This window comes from Polyergus mexicanus, unplaced genomic scaffold, assembly GCF_030449975.1.
Source record: "Polyergus mexicanus isolate NDT 795.1 unplaced genomic scaffold, iyPolMexi1.0 SCAF_12, whole genome shotgun sequence".
Lineage (NCBI taxonomy): Eukaryota > Metazoa > Arthropoda > Insecta > Hymenoptera > Formicidae > Polyergus > Polyergus mexicanus.
The window spans coordinates 166,980-181,596 of NW_027223332.1; the positions used below are offsets into that span (position 1 = coordinate 166,980).

General features: G+C 34.7%; 1 protein-coding gene across 4 annotated transcripts in view; it reads right to left on the reverse strand.

Annotated features, from left to right (window-relative positions):
* Positions 1–14,617, reverse strand: part of Atg16 (Autophagy-related 16) — a 377,667-nt gene that overhangs the window by 6,869 nt on the left and 356,181 nt on the right. For all 4 annotated transcript variants that reach the window (XR_011447709.1, XM_070305476.1, XM_070305475.1 and 1 more), the window contains 3 exons: positions 13,785–13,964; positions 12,034–12,118; positions 11,803–11,949 (listed from right to left, as the gene is read on the reverse strand). Coding sequence is in view for 3 of the 4 variants with exons in the window: in XM_070305476.1 (XP_070161577.1) it covers positions 11,803–11,949; positions 12,034–12,118; positions 13,785–13,964 (412 nt within the window). In the remaining variant the exon portion in view is untranslated. The remainder of the gene's footprint in view (positions 1–11,802; positions 11,950–12,033; positions 12,119–13,784; positions 13,965–14,617) is intronic.

Sequence of the window (14,617 nt, forward strand, 5' to 3'; positions counted from 1 at the left end):
GCAGGAGACGAAAGAGGGAAAAGGTTGTAGTTTGGAGAGATAGAACACAATGCAACGAGAAATTCCGCACGTTAATCCATCGCTTACGAACTCGCGCTGGCAAAAATGCTGCGAATGCGAGATGAGATAATTTTGCTTTGCACGTGAAAAACGTAAGAGGTTTACGCAACATTATGGTAAAGCAAAAACGGAAAATTTTATAGAATCACGCGCTTAATTATGATTATAACCACGAAAGGAATTAACAATCTAAAATTGTATTTAAAATTACGTACTATAGGCAGCAATTGAAATGTAAATTTATAAATACAACAAGCAATAAGTAAAGACCTAGTATGTGTGCACAATAGAAAGTGGTAGAATGCTAAATGTTATATCTTTGTAAATAAAAAAAATAAAAGCATTATTGTTTTATTATCACAGATGGCATTCCGTTACGCCATAATTACCAATGTTTTTTTTTTTTGCCGAACTTGCGATATAAAAAATAGTTTATTAAAGCACTCAATTACATACACATTATTGCCCGGCTATGAGAGGGATTATAAGATCGTAACCGCGTAATATTTCTTCTTTTTTCGTTTTTATTGTATTTTTCAATCATATGTATGCACAATCATCATGGGCTGCACGTAGCGAAAACAACGTCAGTAGTTTCGAGAAGCGTTTAGCTTTATAAGATGCGACAATCTCGCCTAATTATCGTGAATCTGCGCCATTAATCTATACGATCGCGAATACTCGTTCGATCGCGAACAGTGGCATTTAATGGTGCACTCATTGGGAAGACAAGGTGACTCGTAATACGAGAACGAGAAGAGAAACGAGGACGAAAGAGGGACAATATAAGGCGACGATTAGATCGACGTTATTCTCATGGCAAATGACGCGAAACGACGACGACGACGACGACGACGACGACGACGACGACGACGACGACGACGACGATGGCGGCGGCAGCGGCGGCGAGTATAACTGCCGTTAAAGACGGAAACTTTACGTTCGTTCGGTCACCGTCGCGGCCTTGTGGGAGTTTCTCGACGGCTTGGCTTTCGACGATTGCCAAGAATGCAGCCTCGCGTGAAGAATCCTGGAAAAGCAGCAAGCAGTGCATTAAATGTCATTAGCACTCGACGTTACCTCATTGATATCACGAGAGAAACGTTGCGGTATGTGGCCGTTGTGTTTTAAACGTACGAGAGAAACGGATACAAACAAAGATATTTGCCGGACTCCGATGTTTCCCACATGTCCGTTTACTCTGCGATATAATAATCGCGTGTTGAAACCACTCTCTTTTGTTAGATTTAGGTTGTTTTAGGTTCTCAGATGCCGTTAGATGCTTTACGTATATTTTGAAATCATTAGATGGTTGAGATATTTTCCTTCGAAACCTGTTTAGCTTATCGTTCTTGTTCTAATGGAGGAATTTAATTTGCTGCTCTATGGTTGCAATTATTAATCGAATAAAATGTCTTGTTTTCAGGATTATTTTTTTGCGTATTAGAGTTATAATAGATTGTTTCAATTCGTGTCATGCGTCGACGCACGTAAATCGTAGATATTTCAAAATTCCGTAACAATGCTGGATCGACTAGTCGTATAATAATTGGCCATTGATGAACGTTATATCGAGTCATAAATTTTGGATGCATTGCCTAGTACAAGCAAAGCATGAAAACAATGCTGAATTTCAGAAGAAGCCGTAACGTAATCGAATCCAGCGACAAATGGATTTATGATTGGTCGAAACGTGCGGAAGTAACGGAAAAAAATATTAGTCCCCATAAATTTCGCTGACATATTTGGATATGTGTCCGTAGTTTGCAAAATTAAATTTAATCCATTAAGGGCGGCTATCGCAAATTTACCAAGTGATCCTGCCTGAAATTTCTTCTATTAAATGATATTATCAAAAATGCGATGTTTTATCCCAGCTATATATATATATATATATATATGGTATGTTAATATTATTTAATTAAAATATCATATGTATTAATTTATGGATGGAAACGTTTTATTTGTCGTATTTTAATAAGTCCGTTAATATTTAATTTTTATTAATAAATCATAAGAATAAATTATGATAATACACACATACATATATACATGTTAAAAATAATTATATTATTTTTATAAATAAAAATTTTTTACTCTTTTTACACGATAATAAGTAAAAATATTTATTTATAACTTTTCATTATTGAATCGTACACTTTCAGAGATATTATAAAAGCATGATTAATACGAAACTATAGTTTGGAGGAAAATGCAAAGTAGTTACGTCGCGGAATTATCTGGCGGAAGTTTCTCCGTTTAATACGTGTTCGCCGAGCGTTTTCAATTCACGTTTGACGTTCGACATTTCTTTGAAGAGGTATTCAAAAGCAGCGACTGTAGTGACACTAGCGAAATTCCCGGTAGTGCGTCATTCTAAGTTTATATCCGCCATGTCTTGGTCCTAACTTCACGTTCACCCACAAAGTGAGGTACATGAATGCGCGATAGTTTAAACACTAGCGTTCTGGACTCTGTGAATAACTATTGCTGTACGCTTTAACTCGCTCAAGTTCGTATTCTCATTTCTATACACATTAGCAATTTGTCTTAACTTCGCATGTCGCTGTTGATAAGTTTTACTCTAATGAAGTAAAAGTAATGTAATGCACAAGACAACGTATCTCGCTTAGCACTGAAACTTACAGAAATACACATGCAGAAATGAAGCACATTATGCCTTATATTAAAAAAAAAAAAAAAAAAAAAAAAAAAAAAAAAAAAAAACTATTATCTAACAGCACTCTGTACTAACAATAAGCTAATGATTCGCGATAACGATTTCTGTGTTTCAATTTCGATCATTTTTTACGGAAATGTAAAAAAAAAAAAAATTTTTTTTCATAAATAATATACATATATTTTTTTAAATAAAACAACAGAAAAAAAATTTAACGTAATATTGAAAAATTCTGAAAAAAATATATTATTAAAATGTAAATCTTCTCATTGAAATTGAATATTGCAGCTGAATTATTCAATGAAGAATGAATAGGGATGAAAGCTTTTTATATAAAATCATTATCACAAATATGTATGTATAAGGAGATGAGATTATTAAGCGATAATTACTATTTTCATTTGAACATGGATCCTCTTGAACGAAAAGTCCACTTGTATCCATACTTGCATAATGAACAGCTATATTTATTTCATTAATGTTTAAACGTTACATTTTATATACGTGCATGAAACGCTTCAATTTAAGAGTGCTACAGAATAATACTACAGAGTAATAAGGCACTTCATTATTTCTAGTGAGAGCAAATTGCGTATGTAATATTTCTTTAATGATATATATAGAATATAATATTTATTTTATATAATATCAAAATATCATACATATTAAATGTTCCCTGAATATTTCAAATGATATAAAAAAATTTTCCGTATGAAATCGGTAAATATCCAATAACAATTATACAAATTTAAGTGTTTATACGATGCAAAAAATTGGAAAAAGAAAATTTTAATCTGACCGATTAAAGCATGTAAGTTACTTATCTGTATTAATCTCGTTATTCGAAAGTTTGAAAGGTTTGAAGTTTCCAGTTTTAAATAATTACGGAATACACAATGGGATACATTAAAAAAAAAGGAACTTTCTAGCTTCCGACACCTATTGCATAAGTTTATGTATAACATCATGTCGCATGCACGTCTTAAATCGCGTGCGGACTAATGTGTAATTTCCAATGGAATTTCGCCGTTAAACTTTTAAAATTACATGGCTAATAAGACGCAGATTATCTAAAAAATTAAAGCCTGGGCGCGAGTTAAAGTATTTGCATCATTAAAATACGTACGAAATTGGATGTTCGCTTACAGATAAAATTGTTTCTGACGCGCCAAATACAAACAAAAATAATAACATCGCAAAATTTCAGAGAGATAATATCACTAGTATCGCGTAATATTTTCCAGCGAGATAACGTAAAATTCATATATAATCGAGAATTACTTTTTATCTGACGAATTATTTATCCGAATATATGCGCTATTATTATACACACGTATGCTTCCGTAATAGCTTCCGTACCATGATACATTCGTGAATTAATTTTTATAATGGGATATATCTCTCAGATTATATTAAGCAAAAAAATTTTCAAATATTCATTCGAGGCAAATTATTTTTTTACAAGCAAATAATATCATGTTAACGAATTAGATTGGGCAAATCGTCAAACTCATAAAATTGTGCTATATTAAAATTTTGTCAATTTTCATCCAATATTTCATAGACAGACGTATGCAACTGTTTCGTTGCAAGAAAGTAAATTAGCATAGCTTTAAATTGTGAAATATTCCATCATCGAAGCTTTAGACGATAAAGCATTTTTATTTTTAGATAATAATAAACCACACCTCTATGTGTATACTTGTACGTATGTATATATATTATAACATATATATAGTATTGGAAAAGTCAATGTTGAAAGATGTGATAAAGTAAGTAGTAAATGAATATATAAGAAATAATTGCGCGACATCAAAGTGAATTGACAAGGGATAGCCTGACGAAAAAAAGAATTCCAAGAGACTCGATAAAGAGATAAGTGATACATGCAAATTATAAAATTATGACGCCAAAAGGCACATTCTGTATATAATAATATCTTTTGTTGAACAATCAACGTGGCACACGTTAATACATAATATAACTTGTTTTTCCGAACATCCACGTTCGCCTACTGTAAGCTAAAACTTGTTTATACAATATATTTCATGGCAATTATAATGTTACTTCGTATAGCGATTGCATCGGCCAATTTACTGGGATAGTATGCGTGTTCGTAATGGATAACGTCGATGGATACGCGGAATTTATTAAATATTAATATAGTTAATATTCCTCGAAGGGAGGGGTACAACGTCGCGACGTCGCCGATTACGACGGGTGAGCGAGATGGATAAGTCACGAGCACACAAGCCCGGAAATGTTCATGGTTTACAAAAAGTACCTATTTATTGTCGTGCATTAGCCGCAAAAATTCGCGGTAAAGGATAGCATTCTTTTAATTCCGTCGAATTAACAATTATGTATATGTGTGCCATCGGGGAAAACATGCGTTTAATCACTTATTCATTACACAAACGTAGCGTGACTTACATTATTACATACGAGTAACAAATATTAAATTGCGCGTAATTATAGTTTTGTATATCATCGTATTCGCCGCGTTTGGTTAGAACCTCGTCATCGGAGTCGCCGCTAACAAAGTTCCCCCGATTATCTGACGCATATTAATTCGGAAAAAAATTAATTAGACCTCCGTATGATAGCATGTAACCAAAAAATTTTTCATCATTTTCAATAGGAACGTATCGTTGAATGCAATATTAGCGATAAAGTTTTTAACTTGTATAGCCCTCTCTCTTTCTTTACATATTCAGAGTTACGTTACATTTGTCTGATTATCTCATCGCGTGTTAACATTTAATGCGATCTTATATGACATTTTAGAATTGTATAATCACATTAAGAGCGCTCAGATAACGAGGTGTGTTATTTGAGCTGTCAATAATGTGGCAAACGATACCTCAACAATGGAAGCTTATTACATAAAGCTTCCGATAGATATAAATTACACCGAGATACATTTCACGAGTCTTACACAAGTTAATCTGTGTTGAACAGATGATTATTCCTTTTGATTTTTATAGTTATTTTTTACCGTAACTTATGCTATCTACGATTGTCGATGCAACGTTAGCTAAAATCTCTCCAGCATCCTTCAATAGAAAATTGAATAATATCCGGAAAATTGTTGTCCAAATATATTCCAAAGAATTGATTCCTTATTACGCAAAATCGATGACAATTAATATCAGCTACGGTTCATCTCGCGCGATAAATATCTTCCCTCTATAAATTGTAATATTTAAATCGCATCCTCTCTCGATTGTAACTTGCGATAGCGTCCAAAAATCCATATGTCCGATTTGACGGAAAACTTTTATCAACGACTGCCCGCTGGCGGTGAGATCCTACGCTGGGAGAAAAGAAAAAGGAACGATATTCTCGGAGGGATGGGAATAGGTGGTGGCGGTGATGGTCGCGGGGATGAGAGATTCGACGTGTATATCCGTACCAAGCACCGACCGGCTGGCACCGATGCGCGGAGAGGGTGGTTGTTGGAATGGGAAAAATAGATAAAGACCTCGGCACCGGTCGGCTCCCGAAGACACGACGAAGATAAATGACATAATATCGTGCCGGACGCCGGACTTGGTCGATCATTGCCGTGGAAACGAAATCGAGTTAGGCGAGAAGAGAGCATCGCGGGACGATTGATCTCTCGCGATGCTTCGTTACGTCGAATTACAGCGACAATGAAAACCGGACCGAATTTCATCAAAGGGAAAGGGGATGCCAAGGAGATCGCTTCCTTGAATCCTATCTTACGGAACGGTATACATATATGTACATATCTATCGTTGATGGGGAGACGGAGAAGTAAATAATCTAATTCTTTTCACCTGACATGTTTGCTTCCGTTCTTCCGCACCACTTATTTCCATCTAGAGACAACGCTGAATTTTCATTACTACGTCTGTTCTACTCGCGGTATAACGTACGCGAACGAACTGTAACGTTTGTTGAACTTTGGGGTGAGTTGCGAGAACTCGGGACGCGAATGTATGAAAAGTGCGCCGTTGTTACGATGGATGTAAAATCATGCGAAAATAGAATCCCGACTCAGTGCGGGAATCGCGGAAAGAGAAGATCTAGGCGCGAATGTGCACGCGAAAATGCGACAAGCGCGCGACACTCCAAGTTACGAAGATATGCTTTAGGCATTAAAGGGATTACTTCGCGCAGAGCTGTAGCACGGCTGTAAAAACGCATGAAATATACTAATCGTGCTACTTTTCTAGAGGTTTTAGTTATGCTCTATAACTATCGTGGCAACCTCTCGTAAAATGCGAGGCAAAATCGCCATAAATGCACACGTGACTGAAATATGGCGCAGTAATCTTTATGAGACGTTATTACTTGTCAGTTACTACTGAGGAGAGTAATGATCCGTACTATTACACCACACCCTGCTACACATTTATTTATTAATAACAAGCTACACAAATCATATAATAGCTATTCAATTGTAGCACGGTGGCGTTTATTATTAACAGTGCCGACACAATACAGAAAGATTTTCGTCATTTCTTTTTGTAATTCTGAAAACACGATTTCAAACGAATATCGATTTTCCAAAAAATCTGTGAAGGAAAGATTGTAATTTTACAAGCCATTAAGAATATATATATATATCAAATTAATGATAAATTATTATTTATATAATTCACGCGTAATTCTTTTTTTAGCGTACAATCCAAGATGCAATATATAAGTAATCGCGATAGAATGGAACGAAACGAGCGGAAAATATGTCGCGGCTATACATTTATTCGCTTCTTTACGGAAAAGTTCTGAATACGAATATAATGAGGTCACTGATTCTCCGTAATGCGCCGAATCGAAAATTCTTTAACGAAACTGCACTTTAATCTCAAAGCCCAGAAGAGCCCTGTCGCCGGTATTCCAATTCCTCTCTGCCTTCCTAATTACCTGTTCTGTTATAATCGCGAGGCACTATTTATTCGTCGGGCAAGATCCGTGTCGGGGATCGCGCGGTAAATTCCCGCCTTCCGACGTATGTATCAGCGGATTCTGCCGGTTGATTGCAAATTAGAACACGAACGGGCGCGTAAGCTTATCGAGCAATACGAATGCGCATCCGAGTCTAAAGTGCTCGCCAGAAGGAAAGTTATGCCCTTCGATATGGAGCAATATAGAAGAAACGTTGCAGTAGGTTTATTGAATGCGCGCAAAGCCGTATTTTTATACAACTTAAGTATGTCGTAAAAATTATGCGGAAAAATAGAGAGATTCTTTTCCAATTAATATTTTTTATTATTAAACAAAAATCTCACTTACATTTATATGCTTATATTAGTTACTGCATCTATCGTTGGATAAGTATACAATAATTTCGTGATATCGCGCGTGTAATAAGTAAATATTTAATTTTCATCATTTTATATTATAGGAAAAGTAACGAGACTACGATATTATATGTTATATTAATAGATATTATTGTTTTAAGACATTTTACAACCTTTACAGAACCTTCACCTTACGAAAGGATAATACTACTTACTAATATCAGATTACAGTAGTAAAGTAAAAGAAAAGTTTAAAGCAAAGCTGAAACATAACGAAGGCGAAATGTGTGCGAATATGATCTGTTTTATATTAATAAATGGAAATTCTTACGTAAGCACCTTCCTTGCATTTATTATTTTACACGCAATATCTGTTTGATAAAACATTTCATTATTCCTTATAAGTTCGTGATATTTATCGCGGCTTTGCGCACGATCGTACAGCAGGGATCATAAAGACGAAAATCGCCTTCCGCGACTATTACCTTAATTCGCACACTCGTGCGTTTCTAAAATAACATGTAAATTTAATAGCTCGCGCCGCGACAGGTAGAGCTTAGAGCGCTACGAGAACCCGCGCATTAAATACCTACGGAATCGTATATAGCTTCTTGCGAAGCGTCGTAAGAGGACACGGATGGAGAAAAGAGGGTGAAAGGGCGAGGCGCTTATTAAGTTAGTCTCGGGCAATTCCTGAGCTGAGCGCGTACGTACGAATTATACGATCTACCATCGTGCGATGCTACGCGCAACGAACGAAGTGGCGGCCGCCGCGAAGAGACGAACACGAAAACGAAAACAAAGTCGCCGAAGACGAGACGACGGCGACGATGGCGATCGGGTAGAAGAACGAAGATGCGAAGGGGTAGGATGGGCAGAGATTACGACGAAAGATGACGATGAGTCCACAGTCCACGGATGAGCGGTCCGGCTAGGGTGAAAGTAATAACAGTGAAACACACGCGCACGCGTTGAAATCGCGCACATCGGTGCCGAGCGATGTGTGTACGTGACTCGTGCTTAAGCCATTTTTCGATATGACCGGTACTTAGATGCACGCCGGACTTGAGCCGCCCGCTGGGCTCTCTCAGAGAAGCCACCACCAAAGATACCCGCGTCCTTGAGAAACTCGAAGACGCCGAGGACGAGGGACGGTCGATCGCCGCGATGACAGAGAGGGATCGCGCGGGGAGAGAGATAATTATTAAACGATAATTGCAGAACGGATGTTTACGATTTCCCATAAGATTCTCCAAGACAATCGTCGTTGGGCCTTGTGTAGATAAAACAGTACAAATAGGGGAATATAACCCCGATTTCCTTTCGGCATTTACTTTCATTGCCGCAGCCGCAGAGAACAATGACGATCTTAAAAGCATTTTTGTCTTGTAATAAAATTGCAGAATAGATCTATTCTCTTAACATAACATAATTTAATAAGCCAGAATTAATATATATATATATTTGAATTTAAAAGATGTTAGAAATCAGTAAAAAACTTTAGATGCCTTTCTAATACAAAATATGAAAAACCATTATCATCCAGCTAAATTTGAAAATATATTAATATTGGCGTATACGCTGTTGTAATTATGAACTATTAAACCGTTTATGTTCGTAAACGTTCCAACATGAGCGTAATAACTAATTGCTGCTACCGGGAACGTGATAGTATGATTGGTACGAAGCACGTCATGTTTCAATTGAGAATAATTAAACGTTATCGCCATTTAACAACCACGTAGGAATTATTTCTCACCAATATCACGATTTTTAAATATACTAAAATAAGCATAATTGTATATAAAATACACACACACACACACACACACACACATTAAATTAAAATAAATATCTTTCAACAAATATTGATTTTAAAATAATGTTAAAAATTTTATTGATGGAAATCTCTTTAACACGCCAAAAAGCTGGCGTTTCAATTGTTGACCGATTTATGAATTGTTAGCTATTGTGCAGAGGTATGCGAGATACCTGGATATTGTTAATCGCGCTTGCAATTAATTTACGAATGATATCGTATTTAACCTGCTCGTAATAGTCATAATCGACGTTTTTAGTGTTCAAAACATATCGATTTTCTGCACCTCGATAACAAGAGAGATCCTTATACTGCATTCCCCGCGAGATATCACCGATTAACGCGTCCACCGATTAAGCTACGTGGTTGATGTAGGTGAAAGGACGCTGAAAGCACGGGAACGAGATATGTTGCTGCCTACTTATGTACCACTTTCATTTCTCGTTGCATCCGCACCGCGATTCTTTCTCTTTCCACGGATTTCCGTGTTCCCCCGAGAGGTGGTAAACGAGTCTTCGGTCATTCGGAGTGACATATTCAATGGCGAGAATCGACGTAGATGCCGGCAAGAGTTGGAAGCATCCAGGGTGCCGTATAAATTCGCAATATCGCAAGGTCTTCCGGCGATGTATAGATACGAGCGAATATGTGTACGTGAATATACAGCGCAAAAGTTGGAGCGAAAATCGGGTCACGTCGAAATATTTTCTTAGATCCCCTCCAGTCTTTTCCCAGCGAAAATTTTTTTCTTCGTGTGCATGCATTTACTCGTGTATGTATGTATGTATGTATGTATGTATGTATGTGTGTGTGCCTGTGTATACACGTGCTGCGTGTGGTGGACCAGAGGACCAAAGTACTTGAGGAACTTTTCGTGTCAGGTGGGTATGCAGAGCACTCGAAGATGCCTCCTAAAATTACGGGCGCTTTAGTGCTCCAGCGAGCGAATTTAAACGAGAAATTCGCATCCATCAAACGGGTCAAAACGTATTTCGTGATAAAGAAAAGGGGGCAGAGAGAAATAAATTATAACGACGATACACCAAAATAGAACGTGCGAAGGGCAACAGCGGGTTAACGCTATCGATTTTGTGACCGCAAATAAAGTCGTACGTTGGTGCGGCCGAGAAATGTCGTCGCAAATGCGGCACCAGGATTACAAAAAAATAATCTCTAAATCATCCCTGGCCGTTCGTAGTATTGACAATAGAAAATTAATAAAGCGATTATGGAAACGTTAAATTTAATTGTATACTTATACTTGCAAGCACCGCGCATAGAGTTTAATATAATAATATAACATCAAGTACATGAGAGTATAGATTACGAAATAAAGAGACTGCGATAAAAAGGCGATAACAATAAGATGCTTTATGAAAGTTTGACGCAGCAGCTCTGTTTTCAATATATCTCGGATTAGTCTTCGTAAATTAATATTCGATCTACTATAATATCGGAAAGAATATTTCGCATTTTGATACACTTTTTCATCGTTGGCAAGCATAGACCATTAAATCATATAAAATTTAGTAGTTTTTGTTTTCGGAACATCCATTTTATAATGATCTGAGCTTTAATATTGATATTGCACATTCCAATCTATATGAAAGAAAAGGATTGCAATTTTTTATCTCTAGAACAAAAAATTAAATACAATATTTTGTCAAGAATATATAAATATGCAGACCATAAGCCAACGATAAAACTATATTAATGGATACATTTTGCAACGGTTAAATATTATAATATATTAAACCATGCACGAATGTGAGAATGTGAGTAATAGAATCATATAGATATCTGTTAAAATTTTATAATTCATCTTTATCTTTTAAAATGAGGCTAATAACATTTAATTATTATTAGTCTTCTTGTAAAAGATCATTGTACTTTTTAGTAGAGAAGGATTTAACTTAATTTTTCGAGATTCAGTTAAGCATAACAAACAATTAATAAAAATAATATCTACTTACGTATGTCCCTTTAGTATTGTTTCGATCAGATTCGTCGCTATAGACCAAATAAAGACGGAACCGTCTGCGGAACCAACCGCTATGTACTGCCCGTCAGGACTGAAAGCGGCTCTTGTCCAATCGAATCCCACTTTGAAACCGTCAGCGCTGTAAAATAAAATAAAAATACAATGATTTACCATTCTAATATTCTAGTCGCGTATATATGCGATAAATGCCCACATAACCTACCTGAAGGACCCAACAATCTTCTTCATTCGTAGATCAATCAATTTCAACGTGTCATCCCTCACGCAACTCAAAAGATAATTTGCGTCTGAAATCAAATAGATGCCTTTATGATTCGCGATCGTCTATGATTGAATAATATTTAAATTGTTTGCGTAAATGTTTGCGGAGTTACAACTTTAGCTAAACAAATATTTCGGACACATTGTAATTATTTGATAAAAATACATCTACAAAATATACACGATAACACCAATTCTATCTCTAGGCATTGAAAAATCGAGTACAGTGCAATAAACTTGTACGTATCGTAGTTTACAATGCATCGAAATAATCCGTTTGTAGTAATCTTCTTTTATATCATATTGATGTGTGAAATACCTAACGCAAAAATATTTAGGCTCTTTTCAAATCTTTTCGACAAATATAATTAATAAACGATGAATAATACTAGAAAGGCGCGATATATTTGTTTAACTGCAAAAATTAAAAATCAGGATAAGATACTGTTTCATTTTTCAATTCATCACATTTGTATTTTGGCAATATTGACAATTAATGACATGCAATAGGACGATATATTTGCATGAAATGCTTTTGAATGAACGAAATGCATCTGATATGACTGCTTTGAGAATATTGCAAAATCGCGCACGAGCCAATTCATTCGCATCATTAAAATATTGCAGTAAAAAGTAAAAACAAAACAGCGTTATTTGCATAACGAAACAGAATTCTCAGAACAAAATGCCTCGTGCAGCAATTGGCGTGAAATGCCAATTAGTGTCTTGTTTCGCTTCATTAATTTTTGAATGGATAGGTACGTGTTACGTATAAATACCCTACAATAACAATATAAAATCTATCATCAATTTGGAAAAGTAAAATTTTATTTTTCAATGTTTGAATTTCTGTTGTTCGTTTAATTTGCAGTTTACGCTCTCTGAAATAATTTATAAATTTAATAAATGAAATTTCTCAAATGATTATATTCGAGTTCTATAATAATCAAAATATCTGTATCGTTTTTAATAATGTAAAATTACAAAAATCTATATTTTTACAACTGTGATTAATATATTGAATTTTTTCAAATATAAATAGAGACATGTAATATAGTACAAACGATTATTAATCTAATTTAGTTAAAAATATGATTCGTGTTCTTTACAAAATAAATAAAATAAGCAATTTAAATAAAATACTATGTAATTACCGATATATAAATGTTTCCATGGCGTTTCAATATCGGTAATATTTCTGTTAAACCGTATGTTTGATTTAAATACTTAAATACCAATAATGAAAGAAATTAATCATCAGCTATTCCTTCACATACATTTGGCATACCTTAATCGATATTATAAAATACACATACACATTACACATACACATATAGTTACATAATATAGAATCGATATTCTACTTTAATATCATATATAGTAAACGTAATCTCATATTGTATTACAATTTGTATTAAATCTTTCCAAAATATATAATATACTAGATTTATTCTCCAATTTTGATGATATTCGCTTAAACTCTGTAATAGAGGAAAAATCAAAAAATTTTCTTTAAAAAGTATAATATGTTCAATTAATATTTAATAAAGTCTTTCATTGATAAAAATTAATATAATCGAGCTTGTTGATATTTTGCTTTATTTTTTTATTGTACTTCTGCAATTGTTTTGCTTTACTTTTTATTAAAGTACAGTACAAACTCTGTAATTTGATATATGTAACTTTACTTACCACGGGACAAATCTAAGGATGTAACTTTTCCTTCCAGTAGAATGTCATTTGAGCTAGATTCAGCTCTCGTATCCCAAAATCTGATTCTTTGATCAAAATGACCACTGATTATCGTGGAGCCAGCACCGTCTGAAGTTACGAGGTCGTTGCAACTAGATCCAGCAAATTTCGTCTCTATACCTGCACAACATAAAATTTTTCATCTTTAAGAGATCCATTCCTATAGGCAATTAAATTGCACTTTCGCCGTTCGATTACTTTAATACGATATATTTTACTAAAGAGTAAGAGAAAAAGAGATTTAAAATAATAATAATAATAATAAACTGTTTTTCTTTTCATTTAAGTAAAAAGTGTCAATAATTTTATGTATGCATAAATTGTATAGCTATTTCGTGGAAATATTTTCAATATATATATATATATATTGAAAAATTATCATCAATGAAAGCTGTAATAAATGCCAATAGAATAAAATTCTTTGTCTCCGTACGATTATTAAAACTTAAATTATTATAAAATGTATCAATCTATTATATACCTAATGTTTTGTATTAGTTATGTTCAAATTAGTTATGTTCAAATCGTGTGTGATCACACAAAAAAAAAATACCGGTGCATTTTTGTTCATACTAGATACAATATTTTAATGCGCAAGACTTCAGATGTAAAATTCGCCTTTCGAGAATAACAGTATGATCGAATTAAATGCATGCGGAAAGCTTTCTGCATTTAATTTGCGCATTCTACGGTAGTAATAGAATTACGTCCTCCCGAATTGCATATACGCACGCCGACTTTAAGCGGAGCGAGTTAACAGTTGTATCGAATGT